The 15,567-nt window shown below is 40.1% G+C and overlaps 2 protein-coding genes across 4 annotated transcripts; both read left to right on the forward strand.

Annotated features, from left to right (window-relative positions):
* The first annotated feature begins 425 nt into the window (after positions 1 to 425).
* LOC134136245 (probable 2-ketogluconate reductase) lies at positions 426 to 7,037 on the forward strand. Of its 3 annotated transcripts, none has more exons than XM_062568021.1 (7): positions 445 to 497; positions 1,044 to 1,291; positions 2,706 to 3,090; positions 4,338 to 4,509; positions 5,325 to 5,503; positions 6,293 to 6,389; positions 6,723 to 7,037. In XM_062568021.1, the coding sequence occupies exons 2-7, from the start codon at positions 1,091 to 1,093 to the stop codon at positions 6,877 to 6,879; spliced, it is 1,191 nt and encodes a 396-aa protein (XP_062424005.1). In that variant the 5' UTR covers positions 445 to 497; positions 1,044 to 1,090; the 3' UTR covers positions 6,880 to 7,037. The 3 variants fall into 3 exon arrangements, with proteins under 3 accessions (XP_062424007.1, XP_062424005.1, XP_062424008.1); XM_062568024.1 differs by having other exon boundaries at positions 471 to 497; positions 1,179 to 1,291; XM_062568023.1 differs by lacking the exon at positions 1,044 to 1,291 and having other exon boundaries at positions 426 to 497.
* A 119-nt stretch (positions 7,038 to 7,156) lies between these two features.
* On the forward strand, positions 7,157 to 15,394 carry LOC134136595 (probable 2-ketogluconate reductase). The gene is made up of 6 exons (XM_062568511.1): positions 7,157 to 7,350; positions 8,537 to 9,003; positions 10,790 to 10,961; positions 13,270 to 13,448; positions 13,646 to 13,742; positions 14,650 to 15,394. Exons 1-6 carry the CDS (start codon positions 7,157 to 7,159, stop codon positions 14,804 to 14,806), a joined length of 1,266 nt encoding a protein of 421 aa, XP_062424495.1. The 3' UTR covers positions 14,807 to 15,394.
* Positions 15,395 to 15,567: the final 173 nt, after the last annotated feature.

Raw genomic sequence — 15,567 nt, forward strand, 5'->3', positions numbered from 1 at the left:
ATTTGTACCAAATTAATTTGCCACAGAAATGCAAAGCTCTCCAGAAAACTGGGGCAAAATCCTCCTTTTACGGTATCTCGTGATCTTCCTTCTAGGTAATTCAATTTCAGGAAAGCGAGAAGAGAGGGGAGCCAACCTCATCTCAGGAGAAAGCCTTCTTGCTTCAGGAGGCCCCACAGAAATGAGCAGTAACCCCCCCTCCATCTGCAGGCTACGCGCTGCCTGCGTTTCCCACGGCATATCAAAGTTTCGGGGGGAAGTATTCAGACACTTTGATGGATATTTCTCCGGACAAAGGCGTCTGGCAGAGCAAGAGTTAAGTGAATGTAGGCAGCAGGCCTTGGCTGAAGTTTCCCGGGGAGGATACGCTCGGTGTGGAGCTATGTGCAGGCAGAGCTAAGACAGCTTTCGGACCTTGGGACAAACGCTACTATACGTAGGAGAGGGGTGTGCATCACCGATCAGGAAATTGAGAGCTGTTGGTTCCTCCAGAAGCGGTAAGATGAACAGGAATGCGTTCAGAAAGAAACCTGTCCAGATTAATCCTTGTGTTACTATTCAAGTAACTAGTTTTCTCCCGCAGATAAGGTAGTGGGGGGAATTTATTCTAGCTAACTCAAGCTATTAACCTGAATTTTAAAAAGAACTAGGATAAATTACACGGGTTTATTTTGTTGGCATTTAGGTAAGCCTGGTGATGTGATCGTGCCAAGGCACAAACCTGAAAGTAGTGAGTCAAACTTCACAAAAGTGGCAAGGCTAGCTTGGAAAAACAGTAACACTGACATTAATACTTATATGCAGCTCTTTTATTTGCCCATTTGTCTCAGCCTAAGAGTCATGTTTGCAAAATTTTCCCTGCAGTATTTAAGGACCAGAAAATACATACGTTTTGCCAATATGTAGCATTATGTGTATATACATAAATGAAGGCAGATTATCTTGTGTAGATAGAAAATGTGAGGTGTCACAGCTTTAGCAAGAGAGTTAGCAATGCTATAGATAATACAAGTCCAAAACCAAAACTGTCATGTCCTTAACAGGTGTTACATTTAACACATTGAACGGGGCATCTGATAGCCAAACAATTATGTTCAGGGGCAGACCATTTGGTCTGTTAAAATCTCTCCACTTCTTGGATGGCCATCCAAATTTGGCCCATAAATTCATTCATCCAGCTATTACTTCTCATGTGCATCACTGTCAAAAGAGGAATGTGGATTACAGACAGAGCTACAGGACAGGCCCAAGTAGTGCTGGAAGAAGAACACTAGATGTTCCTCAAACTAAGGTTAGTATCTGGGAGAGACCCCTGCTCTGCACAAGATTCCTTTAAATGGTTTAGTTTACTTCTGTCAAAATCTTTTTTTGAGTTCTAATTGTACTTGGTACTAAAGCCATTGAATCAAAACTGCAGTCTATTAACAATTCACGCACACATCAAAAAGTGGCTGAAATTGTGGCACATTCAGCACAGCCATGCTTCTGAAAAGGTAAATTATATATGACTAGCCTGTTTTAAGGTATGAGCTGGTTAGTTTAAATAGTTTAAACCTAAATCACTTTCACTGTGTTGCACAGTGGCTTCCACATGAATCATGAAATCTTTTTATTTGTGAAATTCAGAAAGTGCTTCTAAAATAAGTGCGTATCTGACTGTGACCTTCCTGAGTGGTATATTATAATGAAGGAGAAACTGGTGACAAAAGCAAGTGGTGTAATACAGTACTGGCTCCCTGGCGTCTGCCAGTCACATGATCATATCTGGCACCCAGTTTTCCATCTCATAACACTGTAAGGTTTAGTTACCATCCTGCTTGAATAATTTGCTGCAACACCATCAGGTGCTGCTCGTCAAGAAGTTGGGCAGTGCTGTTACTATATGGCATTAGATCTTGTCTTTTATTCTACAGGTAGTTAATTCTAGAGCATGAATTTAATTTTTCCTTAGAAGGTCATGTTGCATGAAACTTTATGAAACACTGACTGCATGTGGGGAAATTTGCATAATTTTTCCAACCACATGGGCCTGGCAGAGTTCAAAAGATTTCACCTGGGAAAAAATAATTAGATACATTTTTTTGTAGTAGTAGTAGTATGGTTGCATTATTCATTCCATTGCTTTGTTTGTTTAAAACATGAAGGCAACCAGTGCAGCAGCTGTCCAATAATGGCCCTTCAACATGTAAGTTAGACCTAAACCATTCCTGACAGATGTTGTCAGACCTGTTTGATCCGCAGTGTCTCCCTACACTACCTGCTGCTTCACCAACCATAAACAATAGTCAAGAAACTTTAGGTAACTTTCTATCAGCCTCTGTCTCATACCACTCTTTATATCTATTAAAAAAAAAAAATGAATAAGATTGAGAAGCTGCCAGAGGTGTATGAAATCAATGTGGATTCAGGACTTAAATTAAACTACCTGAGAACTGTGTAGGACTTATACTGGATTTTGATTTAATGGATTGATATTCCTTGGTGTTAGAGCCTGATCCAGCACTGACTGAAGATACTGGAAAGATTTGTAATGTAAGATCACACTAGTACAAAGTGATTGTGGATTTATTCTGTATCTTTAGAGCAGTATTGAGATCCATTAATTTCCAGTTTTATAGATGTGAATTTAAATGATCATTACAGCATAATTCTTTTAAGGATATCCTCTTAAACAATGGAGTATTTCTCTTACTCTGTTATTACAGGTCATGGCAGAACAAGAATTGCCAGGTGTTTTGATTCTGGATATAGGAGGAACTCATGGTGTGCTGGAAAACCATGTAGCACTTCTGAAGAAACACTTTCGCCTTATCACCATGAAGGAATTTCTTGAAAACAAAAAAGAAGTGAGCAAAAAAATCCAGTCTGTTTTTGTGTTTGAGTGCAGGCCAACTATTGACCGAGAGCTCCTGGAAAGCCTGCCTAATTTAAAGGTTATTGGAAACTCCGGCGTTGGAGTGGATCACTTAGATGTGAAAATGATTTCTAACTTTGGTGTAAAAGTGACTAACACCCCACATGCCGTTGCTGACTCAACAGCAGACATAGGAATGGCCTTGATGCTGGCATCTGCCAGAAGACTAGTGGAAGGTAATATTTCAAATGTTCACAGATCTTAGCTACTTCTTTGACATATTCCACTTCTACTATGTTACAAATGATCTATCTGAATCGATCTTTGAGATGTTTTTTCAGGGAAGAGAATTCTGAGGACTCTATTCTCAGATAGTTCTGCTTTTCCTGTACTTTTTCAGATGCTCCATTTCTTTTCAAGGCAGTGGTGACAACAATAAGGCCTTTGTCTAGATTAAGCATCTGAAAATCACCTGTGATACCCTGTTTGGAATAATATCTGGGGCTTTATTCTCCACTGGCTACCTGCTCTGCAAGCTTTTTTATAGTTGTGTAAAAAGAATCACATCACGTTTCATTCTTCCCTGCTCTGAAAAGAGTTCATCTAAGCTAATGGGCTTTATTTCCAGAATAGTACAAACATTATTATTGAAATAGTTGATGATCCTTTTGACAAAATTAATCCAAACTGCACTACCAACATTAATTTATGTGCTCACAAGTCGATCCTTTCCCCACATATCCTTGCTATGCAATGCTCTTCAGGGGAAGGAAGGTGTCAGTAGAGGCAGTCACAAGAAATTGCCTCTCTCTCCAGGGTCACAGCAGTTCTGTCACCACTGCTCCATCTCTGAGCATGAAATAACTCCTCTTTCCCCTGATGCTTTCCTACTATTGTATCTCTCTGGACCTTGAATTGTTTTTACAAAAGCTCTTAGGTATCCCTGGCAGAGATGAAATCTACACTGTACCACAGCATAACATTGTTTGGATGGATTTTCCTAATCCTTCGTCCCCACACAAGTAGTGGTAAGGCTTTGGGCTGATCCTTGAGACAGCTGATAAAATTTACTCCAGCTAAAAGAGTGAAGTCAATGTCTGCCTGGTGGTAAATGTCAAGTAAGCTATTTCAAACTGCAGAGAGATTGTTACAGTTACGGAAGAATTAATTCCCTGAAGAGCTATTCCTCACAGAAAAAAAAAAAAAAAAAAAGAGAGAGAGAGAAAGAAAAAGAAAAGAAAAGAAAAAAAAAAACACTTTGAGAAATGCTTCTGGGTCACTGACACCAGTTCTGGCTATTGAGAATGGCAGCATCTAAGCCTTCTTATATGACCACATTTGTCCTCTCAAAATTAATTAAGATATTTTGTAGGGAATGTTCCAGAACTCTGCTGCTTAAGATAGTTAGAAACCCTTTTCTCCATGATTTCCAGCTTTAAATTTACAGTCAGTTTGTACCCATTTAGCACTTTTTTACATTCAGGCTGCCAGATTGCAATTTCTTCAGACACAAAGTATTTTGCTGTTGACTGGCTGGGAGTTGAAGTTACCAAGGCTACTCTTGGGATCATTGGAATGGGCAGTATTGGTTATAAAGTGGCTCAGAGGGCCAAAGCCTTTGAAATGAAGATTCTCTACCACAACAGGAACCAGAGGTAAAAATGTTTGCTTACTGTGTGTAATTACTGAAGGTACAGTGACAGAAATCACAGACCTGATCTGTGTCTGCCATCTTCTAAGTACAGTACTTGTGGCAGTTGTAAGAAAATTAGGAATATCACCAGCATGCCTCCACTTCCTCACTTTCGTTCCCTGTTATTGCCCTCAGAATAAAGCTCCCCTCCCCTTTCTGAGCTTACTCTTCCCTGTTTAGCTCTTAGCACTTCTGGAACGGGAGCAGTGCTAACCTTTTTGGCGATGTAGCCCAAGCAAACCGGGCAGGCCTCTTGCCAGAGTTGTATCCTCTGTCCTGCCAGCTTCTTCACTCAGACTTCTGGCAACACCACCAGTTACCCCACCCCAACGTGTGATTAGTGCTCATTATACGTGCGCTAATGGCAAGAGTCTTAACTCTTAATTTTGTATTTCCATTCTTTCAGACCTCACTTGCCCTTCATTCCTTTTCAACCCCATGTCCTAACTCACATGCCTCAAAAATAGAGTCTACAGGGACCAGCACAGACATGGGTCAGGGGAAGAATAGGAGGCTGACAGCATCCTCACCATCCTGTACTTAGTATCACTAACTTGCTTTGGTTTTACATTTACATGACTCCTGCAGTGTATTGCTGGTCCTCTAGGCTCTTACTCCCTCTATGCCACATCTCACTTCCCTTCCTCCCTTCCACCATCTATACCTATCTATGTCTTGGCCTTAAACCTCTTCATCTCTGTACTGTTCAAGAGCTCTCTTAGAGTTGACTGATCATTTAAGCAGCTGTGCCAGTTTGAGTGTGCGATTTTCCCTTAGGAAAAAGGAAGAGGAACAGGCAGTTGGTGCCCATTACTGTGAGAAGATGGAAGACTTGCTACAGCAATCTGACTTTGTTATGCTGGTTGTGAACTTGACTCCAGAGACTCACAAACTGATTGGGAAAAGGGAGTTGGGGCTAATGAAACCCACAGCCACTCTTATAAACATCAGCCGAGGTAGGATGATCTGAAGGCACTGGTTGTGGCTCAACAGTAAAAGCTGTGTTTTGTGTTTGTGTTTCCCTCTCCCACTTCATACTGGGCCTTTTTCCAGGTATTGTTTGAGTCACAGAATAGCTCCCACTCTACAGATTAATGACCTATTATAGATCAGATGCCATGTGTTTGAACACAAGCTCCTATGGACCTCTAACAGAATTTAGAGGTGCTCGGCAGTGCTCTACGTTTCTTTAGCATTATCCTAAAGACAGCTTTCTTTAGTGAAAATAATCTTATTATCATTAAATAGTTAATAGCTATTAATCACCTGTGAAGAATAGCCTACAAGGAGAAACACAAGCCTCTGTTGGAAAATCTCTCTGGAAAAGGAATCTCAGATCGATTGCAGATCTGTTGATGCTAAACAAGCATATAGGAGCAGATCTAAAGAGGTTATAGTTTCAGGAGACAAAGAGGTAAGAGAGTGAAAAAGCTCGAAGAGCTTTGAAATGATTTGTCTATAATAATATAGGAAGTCAATGTCAAAATGAGGAATAGACTTAAATCTCTCACATCCCATTAAATGCTCTATGCACTGGACTGTGATCATCCTCTATTTAAAGATTAATAAATAGAATGTCTCTTTAGTTTATTTGGTTAACTGTTATTAGAGGGTCATTTTATTTTTTAACAAATGAAAATTCTTTAGTTTTTCTTTCTAGAACTTGGAGAACTTTCTCCACCCACTAAGTTAAAAAGGTGTTTATTAACTTGTGATGACAGCAAGAAATTATCATTTAAATGCAGGTGCAGTTATTGATCAAGATGCATTGGTAGAAGCTCTCCAGAAGAAGGTTATTATGGCTGCTGCTCTGGATGTGACATACCCTGAGCCTCTTCCAAGGTAGAGAAGGCTGTTTTCCATTCTATTAATCTGAAGTGATTAAATTGTCTGGAAAATTCTGCTCATAATCTCCATCTCTATTAGGAGTCCTTCTCATTATTTAAAGCAAAACCTCAACCTCTCTTGCACAAACATAAAAAATGGCAAACAGTCATTGTTTCCCACATATGTCAGCTCCTTAGCAACCTGACTGACAGGCAAGGCAACAAGACCTATACAGAGAAAGAGGAAGTGAGTAAGAGCTTCCCATGGATAGAGTTCTTTCCAACTGGCATGTGATAGCAGCAGCCTAATGTCCTGTGTAATATATTTTATTCTTTCTGTTTCTTACAGGGACCATCCTTTATTAAAATTAAATAACATCATCATAACCCCTCACATTGGAACTGCAACAGTCCAAGCCATCCATATGATGGCAGAGGAAGCAATAGCAAATATGCTAGCTGCTCTCAATGGTAAACCCATTCCCAGTGAAGTGTTCCCCAAATGATGTGTATCAGATGACATCACAAAATCTCATATCTGTGAAAAGACACTATTTCCTACAGTTCCTGTGTTCCTGCACTGCTTTTGTTGTCATGATACTGCAAAGCTGTTGGCCCATTGTGATTACCCTGTATTGTCATTTCCAACTCTGAAAAACAAAGGAGAACAAATAAAAGTCATTTATTTGAAACTTTTAAACTGAGCATTTATGTAGTTTGTTATCTTTAGTTCATTATTTCAGTTAATACCTGCGTGTTATTCCCAGTACTTGCTACTACCTAATGATAAGGAAGCACACTGAGCAGTTTGGATATATTAAAAGTGGATTGAACATTAATTCCCTGCAGAATTCCGACTGTATCCTAAAACACTTTTCAGCCAATGTTGCTGAAATCAGCAACATTGTTGCTGTTGTCTATCCTGATATCAAAACACTCGAGAAAGCAGACTCCATTGAAATGATATTAGGCCTAAGGTTTTCTATGGTAAGGAGAGTATAGCTTCATCTACACTGTTAAATCAAAGTGAGGTCAATCATTGATTTCCCTTAGGGGATCTTTTGAAAACCAAAGTAAATCCAAAGAGATTTAGTTCCTCTTTGCAGACAAAAATGTTGCTTTTATCTTGGTTCGCCATTAAACAAGGCTAATGGCTACCACTGAAATCACATCAGTGAAGGCATAGCCTAAAGCAAAATTTAGTGATCAGTGCTAACTTCCAGCCCCAAGCCAGGCACCTTCCTGGCTCTTCCACACTTCTTCCATACCTCTTTCCTGAGTGTGAGCAAACAACAAAGTCAGAAGACCCAAGAAAAGGTTTGTCACCTCCATAAAATCAGGAAGCCTTTCCACTATTCTGCAATATGGTCAGGCTTCTTAGAAGAATGGTAAAATGAAGATTTAGTGCAGTAAATGAAAACAGTCTGAGAGTTAGACATTCAGATGCAAACACTGAAATACTGTTAACAAGACAACAGCAAATATAGGGGACTGAAAGACCTTCAGCCCTTGCGCAACTCCGTCCACTCCCCACACACAAGCTCTTTAAAAAATTCCAAAGAAAAATCAATAGTAGCTGTAAATAGTCCCTTTCTTTTTTTAAGAGCTGCCATTTTATAGACCCTTTGGGAGCTATAAAAATGGTTAGTGGTTCTTGCAAAAAAGCATTTTAATTCTAGTTCTTATTTTAGGCAATCTTGTTTGAAAACAATTGCCTAAGCAGCTATTATATTGTTAGCTTATGACAGTCTCAAGAGAGTGCATTGCAATTAAGAATTCACTGTTGTTTCTGCAGGACAGGGGACCATGAAAACCTCTGTAACGAAGCATTTAAAAATTAACTTGGTAATTCAAGGTTCATGATGAAGCCATGCAATTTATTTTCAGGAACTAGATTTGGTCCAACATCTTTCTGAGCTACTTACACATAGTAATTTGTGATTGCAGCCTAGGGAAGATTTATTACACCAGATTACTCATGGTCTGAAACTAAGTAATAGATCAAAAATAATTCTCAGTGTTATGAGTCTGGTGATAGTGATATGAAACCTTACAGCCCATGAGCAACAGAAATGGCTCAGTATATTTAAAATAACTGCTTTCTTGTCTTGTTTTGTTTACCTCCCTATATAAATATGAGCTTTATAATATCTTTTGCAATAGTCGTCATGATTCAGGACAGGAAAGTGATGATTCTTCAAAATGTCTCAGAATAACTCAGCACTATGTGTCTTTCTTCTTGCAGATCGTGGGAGGAAGAGAGCTACCTGGGCTTTTGGTAAATGAAATAGGAGGAATACATGGGGTACTGCATAGCCATGTGGAGTTCCTGAAGAAACATTTCTACCTCATCACCATGAAGGAATTTATTGAAGACAGAAAGCATTTGAGTAAAAAGGTCCAAGCAATCTATCTGTGGTGGCACAAACCAGTCATTGATCAAGAGCTCCTCCAGAGCCTGCCAAACTTAAAAGTGATTGCAAATTCAGGAGTAGGGATGGATCACCTGGATCTGAAACTTGTAGCTACCTTTGGTGTGAAAATGGCTAATGCTCCACGTGCTGTTTCCAGCAGCACAGCAGATACTGGGATGGCTTTACTGCTGGCATCTGCTAGAAGACTAGTAGAAGGTAACTTTTCAATTCTTCTGTGGATTCTGGAAATCATACAATATTTACATACCATTAACTTGGCTTTTTCTAGAGTCATCGTTAGTGTAGAAAAATGTGAATATCTAAATTCCAGAAAATATGTTGGGAGGACAAATAGAATAGTTTGTTTTACTAACTTATTTTATATATAACATATATTTCAACCAAGTATAAAATCATGTCAGTTTATTTATACTTGAACAGATTCTCATCAAATTCTGTTCAAGTGTAACTTTGTGCTTTATTGACAGGGCATCTGTGCTTTATTGACAGGACTTGATGTTTTTCTTAGAAGGCGGAATTCATTTTTTAGAATACATATGGCTGTAGAATTAATGCTAACAGCTTCAACTGAACAACACACTGAAGTGTGCTTCTCACATCTGAAAGATGTGTATTCCCTGACCTTCTTCAGCAATGCATTTGCAGTGACTATGACATTTGGCTTTAAGACATTTGTTTCTTCATGTGGTAGCAGTACAGTGCTGTTGACCAAAAGTGGAGAAAGGCAATGATCAGAGTAACATGGTGGTCACAGGAAGATGGGAAAAAATGATGTGTGGGAGACAACAGCAAAGCAGAGTAAGGACATGTGCTGAAAGCTGGGGCTGACAGAGACATGGGTATATTTTCAGGAACTGAAATGCATTGGTGCAAAACTGAGGGATTTAAGGGCATCAGAGACAGTGTTGCAGTTTCTCCTAATAGCATCTGTTCTAGTTTACTCCACAAATTTTCTTTGCTCTTTATCCAAATACACCTATCCTCAGTTTGCCAGGAATACCTCCTGCTTCAGTGAAAAAAAAAAAAAAAAAAAAAAAAAAAAAAAAAAAAAAAGAGAGAGAGGGAGCAAGAGAAAAGAAAAGAAAAACTTCTGTTTTCTCCTATTACGTTTATCTTCACCACAGTACCAGAGGCTTCTAAGAAGCTCAAAGGAGAGAGACTTGTCTCCCCGCAGATCTGTTTCTACTGCACAAGGAGGAGATGGATTAAAAAGGAGATTAATGGTTGCTCCTATCTATATGAATTTTTGATAACTCTGCTTTGGCATGATTGAGTATTATCCTGAGGCATTTTTTGTTGCTTTCACAGTATTCTGCTTATGTTTTAGAAAGGCTGGCAATATCAGAGAGAGTATTTTTCTTTAGAGAACTAAAATATCAGAAGACTCTCACCTTGCCAGCAGGCTAATAAACAGTGTGTCTCTGTGCCTGTAAGCTTATTTTCTGCATTGAGCAGAAATAAATAGAAAATTTTGCAAGTTTAACAGATAATCTAGGAGAAATTGCAGATAATCTAGGGGAGTGGTGATTTTAAAAGAAGACATACTCTCAATAAAAGTGACAGAGATGAACAGGAAATCTCTTCTTATTCTAAACAGTGACACAAAAATCTGGCATTATTGTTCACAAGGATTTCCAGATACTGCAATGTTACTTATAATAATTATTTTGGTTATTGTTGCAGAACAGGGCAACATTTTTATGAATGCAGAGAGGTAAAAGGATTTATAGGGGGGATGGCATCAAGAGGCTTTTGGTAGTAGGATGGGAGTAAATAGGGCATGCCACATACATGGCAAGAAAAGATGATGTATTTAGGAGTCATCTAGGACATTACAAAAATCACTGCTATCTAAAACAATGTGTTGTAATTGTTAAACATAAATGTATGTTACAGTCGCACCTTAAGGCCCCACTCTCTTGCTTTGTTCCTCCGTGTTGGAGCCGGCCCATTTCTAATATCAGAACCATTTCTCTTGTAGGCTGTCATGTTGCAGTTTCTCCAGCTATGGAGTACTGTGAGGCCGATTTTCTGGGAGTTAAAGTTACCAGAGCTACTCTGGGGATCATTGGAATGGGCAGCATTGGGTATAAGATTGCTCTGAGAGCCAGAGCATTTGAAATGAATATTTTGTACCACAACAGGACACGGAAGTAAAAATATGTATTGAACCTTATTAGAGCAGAAACTCCTTTTCAGATAGTCAATATCTCCCTTCTCTTTTCAAGAAAGTATGTCAGTGTAATTCTAGCAAGAATTGAGAGAATGTGGCCAGGATTGAAGCAAAAGAAAGAAAGACCAGTTGCCTCAGATCAGTCTTGTAAAGCATTATTTGGTTATTAAACAATACCTGGGGACTTAATTTAGGTTTAGGATTAGAAATGCCATGTTTTCCTGGAGATGTGACCAGGAGAAGGAAAATATAGCTTACACCTTTGTATTCTTATTATATCTTACTATAATGACACGTAACTCTCTTCTTTTTTTCCCCCACACATTCCAAAGTTCAAGAGTGACCTTGCTGAAACTGAATGACTGGAGAACTAGGAAGTGTATGCTTAGCAAAATATGAAAACTAATGGACTGAGAGGTTGTTCCTTGGTGGGGGGAAAAAATATAACACCCCTCTTTAAGCCATTAGGAATTTTGCCAAGTATTTCTCAGAAGCCAGGAATTCACCTTTTGTTTCTAGCCCCTTTTATCTTGCGTATCTGGGAAACTGATCTTTATTAGAGATTCAGTCCAAGGTCTCTTCAGTGCAAAGGTGAAAGAGCTCCCGGTGTGCACAGAAAGACCCCTGAAACCATTGCAGGTAGCTTGGATGCAGTCAATGAGCAAAGCAAATGTTTATTGCTATAAACCCTGATCTACACTAAGACAACTTTACTCCTCCCTGATACTAAGAGCAGTTGCAGTGGGAGTACATGTGGCTTTTAGTGAGTTGCTCCACACGTAGAATGCAGTAGCAGAGTTACTGCTTTAGCTAGCTCTAACCAAATCACTAGGATAGATGATACTTGCCATTCTTGTTACTTCTGAAATTATAAAAAACAGCTAAGCAAATCGAAGTACAAAAAAGTAGGAAAGAGGTCATAGAATCATAGAATCAGTAAGGTTGGAAGGGACCTCTGGAGATCATCTAGTCCAACTCTCCTACTCAAGCAGGGTCACTTAGAGCATGTTAGACAGGTAGTCCCTTCAGGTAACTCCCTTCAGGTAGTTATAGACATTGATAAGATCCCCCCTCAGTCTTCTCTTCCCTGGGCTAAACAGGCCCAGCTCTCGCAGCCGTTCCTCAGAGGGCAGATGCTCCAGCCCTCTGATCATCTTCGTAGCCCTATGCTGGACTCTCTCCCGTAGCACCATGTCTCTCTTGTACTGGAAAGGTCTTTCATGCTTTCTTTATACATCACAAAGAAAAGGAAGTAAGGCACAAATCTTACTAATTTCTTTTGTTGGTTATCAGTAAGTCCCTCTGGCTCATTTTTTTTCGGTCTTTTTAAATAGTGTTGAGGTAAGGGAGTACTGTGGTGCATAATCAATGCATTGAGCAACAGAAAAGAAAAACATAGCTAGTAAGTTTAGACATTAAGTTTAGCTGAGTATTCAGACTTTCCTTGCTGCAAAACTGGCTGTTATTCCATTTTGTTCTTTGTCCACTTAGGCCCTGCTGTTGGACCTTGGACTCTGTAAGAAAATAATACATGTGTTAGCAGACACATAATCTGAAGTGAAACTGAAGTTATTTCCTTAGTGTGACTTCTTTCTTGCTTGCTTGCTAGTTTAGGGAGAGATATTTCAAAAACCATTCTCTGGGCTTCGGAAACAAAAGATCATACTGATTTATATTCCAGTCTCCTATCAGTTCTTCTTCAGTTCTCAAAGTTTAGGTAGCTAGGTTTAAAAACAATAAGATAAATTGCCACAATTCTTTTTTTATGATGAAAAGTTCAACTCTGGTAACTTTTTGGTTGAGCACTTCCTTATGTGCAAGTCCTGGAACACACAGGAGAAGCCCTATATTGCCAGTGAGCTGCTTTGCTGGTCCCATCTACAGCAAAACAACAGGCTTGCTGAAGGGTGCTGACATGATGTGGACCACTGACAGGGTCTCTTTCAGAGCTCAAGCAGATGAGTTTTGGTGACCCTCGGTGCTCTGGTTTGAGTGATTACTGCATCCTGTGAGGTGCACTGTCCCTAGAGGGGACTCTGGAGAAGAGACTATGTGCTGACATCTGCTCCACTGCCTTGCTTCTATCCCCTTGCAGAGTTAAAATAAGCCACAGGGCTTTGCACTGCAGCGGCTGAGAGGCAGGCAGGCCATCCACTCCCTGCTGTGGGGCTTGCTTGTGATAATCCTATCCCTTAGTTTGTGTACCAGGGACACTGTGGAAGAAAGTAACATTCCCAAGACTGCCTGCCTGAAATACAACATGATCCTTTCCCTCCCCCCCCCAACAGGAAAACGCACGAGGAACAACTTGTCGGTGCTGTCTATTGTGAAAAGATAGACAGCTTGCTCCAGCAGTCAGACTTTGTGATGGTGGTGGTGAGCCTGACACCTCAGACACACAAGCTGATTGGGAAAAGGGAGATGGAGCTGATGAAACCCACGGCTACTCTCATTAACATCAGCCGAGGTAACATCCCAAGCTGGTCCGATTGCAAAATATGAGCCAGGTCCTGTTGCACTGCATAGCACCAAGCTGCATGAACCATGTGACTGAGTATACAGACCAGCCATGGAAAAAAATCCTCCCTCCTCCTTTCTTTTCTCTTTTCACTCTCAGATTGTTGCCTGCAAATGCCACTCAGAAACACTCTTATTCTAACCTAGGGGCAGTAGTTGACCAAGAAGCACTGGTGAGAGCTCTCCAGGACGGTGTTATCAGGGCTGCAGCTTTGGATGTCACCTACCCGGAGCCACTGCCCAGGTTGCCATCTGCATTCAGTTCTCAGAAATATATCCAAGACAGTGCCCGGAGCGCTAGGAGAGACCCTGGGTTACACATTTGGGTGAGGGTGCTGTGCATGAGAATGGGAGGCAGCCCAGATGCTGGGTGCGATAACAGGCCTGAGGGAAACTGGGCGCCAGGGAACAGCAGGAGGGTCATGTGTGCCAAGGCAAACACTAAGTCCCCCCAACAGAATCACAATATGAAGGGGCAACAGTGCTTCACAGATCTTTTCATGGGAAGGAAGGACACAGCATGCATGCGTGGAAGCTGCCTGAGTCACTCCTCCTCAATCCTGCCTCATTGTCCGGGGCATCCCTTCCCCCAGGCTTGTTTCCCCAATACAAGGCTCTTGATAGCTGAAGTACTGCAGATCGCTCTGTCCCAGAGGCTATTTAGCTTCTAAAAAAAGTGGGGGGTTATAGTTCTAGCAGAACTATACTTTACAAAGTTAACAGTGCTGGCTGGTTTTTGGGTGGGGGCAGCTCAGGCTCATTATGTCAGCAGGTCTGGGACATTGCTGTCCATTATCTGAGCCAGGTAAATAAAACTCAGGTGATTGTGTAGGGCTAATGCTTCTGCACATGCTTAATCCTCTCTTCTGACAGGGTACAAATTGCTGCCTAAGGGCCAAAACCTCTTTCTGGTCTAAGACAAAAGGGCACAGTATAAACTCATAGCACATACTTTTCATATCCAGAATTACTTGAATGCAGTTCAACAGTGCCCATAGGCATGTGATCTGTCCTTGGATATAAGTGGGACTTATGTAAAGTTATATTAAATTAACTACATATTTAAATACAATGCAAAAGCCAAAGCAAGGCTCTTCATTCCAATGAATAAAACCAGGTAGTTTAACTACATGTCTTTTTTTTTCTTCTAGAGATCATCCATTATTAAAATTAAAGAATATCATTATAACACCCCACCTTGGCATTAAAACAGAGAAGGCCACCCGCATGATAACAGAGGAAGCAGTTGAAAACATCCTAGCAGCTCTTAATGGCCTCCCTATACCCAATGAAGTGCTCCCAAGCTGATGTGCAAAAGGATATTACAGCTCTAAATGCTTCTGTTCTTCTGTTTTCCCCACTGAAACTGCCTATTCCAAGCAGGCAAGAAAAGCTGTGACTGAGTCTCAGATGCTATTAAAAAATAATAATTTTAAATTCCTTATGAAGTGGAGGAATATACTACAGTTCATTTTCAAACTCTATCATAAACAGATGCAAGCTTTAAGTGGCTCTGTGAAAAAAGCTGGTGATTGCCAATGCACTTACAGTTCATGCTAGGCTCCCTAGAAAATATGAAGTGGGGCGGTTAGATGTTTCCCAGTATGTTAATTTGTCTGTTTCAAGGTTAGGACAACAGGACTACTACTAGTTGAAATCTACCTGACCTTTCTATTATATAAAAATGTATTCAAACATTAGCTTGTCTGAATGATAAATCTTCAAAATTAGCACTACAGGGGACCTGTCATTTTGCTACCCTGCCATTAGGTAAGAGAAATGTCTCCACATTCTGTACTAGTCTTAGAGAGCTTCAGAAAAAGCACTGCAACCTAAAGAAAATAATTAATGGGAAAATGAAAATAATAATTCTTAAAATGTTCTCTGCAAATTTTGCATAGCAATCCTTAAGAAAATGTCTTTTTGAATTACATAACTCACTTTGTTCCCAATCCATTAGATATCAAAAACAATAAACTATCAAACTAGAAATACCAATTTTCTGTATGGAAGTCTTCATTTAAACTAGCTCCTGAGACATAAAATGCGGGGGTAAAAGTCCTTTCAGA

This window comes from Rhea pennata, chromosome 2 (genome assembly GCF_028389875.1).
Source record: "Rhea pennata isolate bPtePen1 chromosome 2, bPtePen1.pri, whole genome shotgun sequence".
Taxonomy (NCBI): domain Eukaryota; kingdom Metazoa; phylum Chordata; class Aves; order Rheiformes; family Rheidae; genus Rhea; species Rhea pennata.

What these genes read in the sequence shown, in the direction of transcription:
- LOC134136595 (XM_062568511.1), top strand. Translation starts at nt 7,157, where the DNA reads ATGATAAGGAAGCACACTGAGCAGTTTGGATATATTAAAAGTGGATTG. An exon ending in TACCACAACAGGACACGGAA is followed by an intron (nt 10,962 to 13,269) that starts GTAAAAATATGT and finishes CCCCCCCAACAG; the next exon opens with GAAAACGCACGAGGAACAAC. An exon ending in TCTCATTAACATCAGCCGAG is followed by an intron (nt 13,449 to 13,645) that starts GTAACATCCCAA and finishes ATTCTAACCTAG; the next exon opens with GGGCAGTAGTTGACCAAGAA.
- LOC134136245 (XM_062568021.1), top strand. Translation starts at nt 1,091, where the DNA reads ATGTTCAGGGGCAGACCATTTGGTCTGTTAAAATCTCTCCACTTCTTG. An exon ending in TAGATGTTCCTCAAACTAAG is followed by an intron (nt 1,292 to 2,705) that starts GTTAGTATCTGG and finishes CTGTTATTACAG; the next exon opens with GTCATGGCAGAACAAGAATT. An exon ending in TCTTATAAACATCAGCCGAG is followed by an intron (nt 5,504 to 6,292) that starts GTAGGATGATCT and finishes ATTTAAATGCAG; the next exon opens with GTGCAGTTATTGATCAAGAT.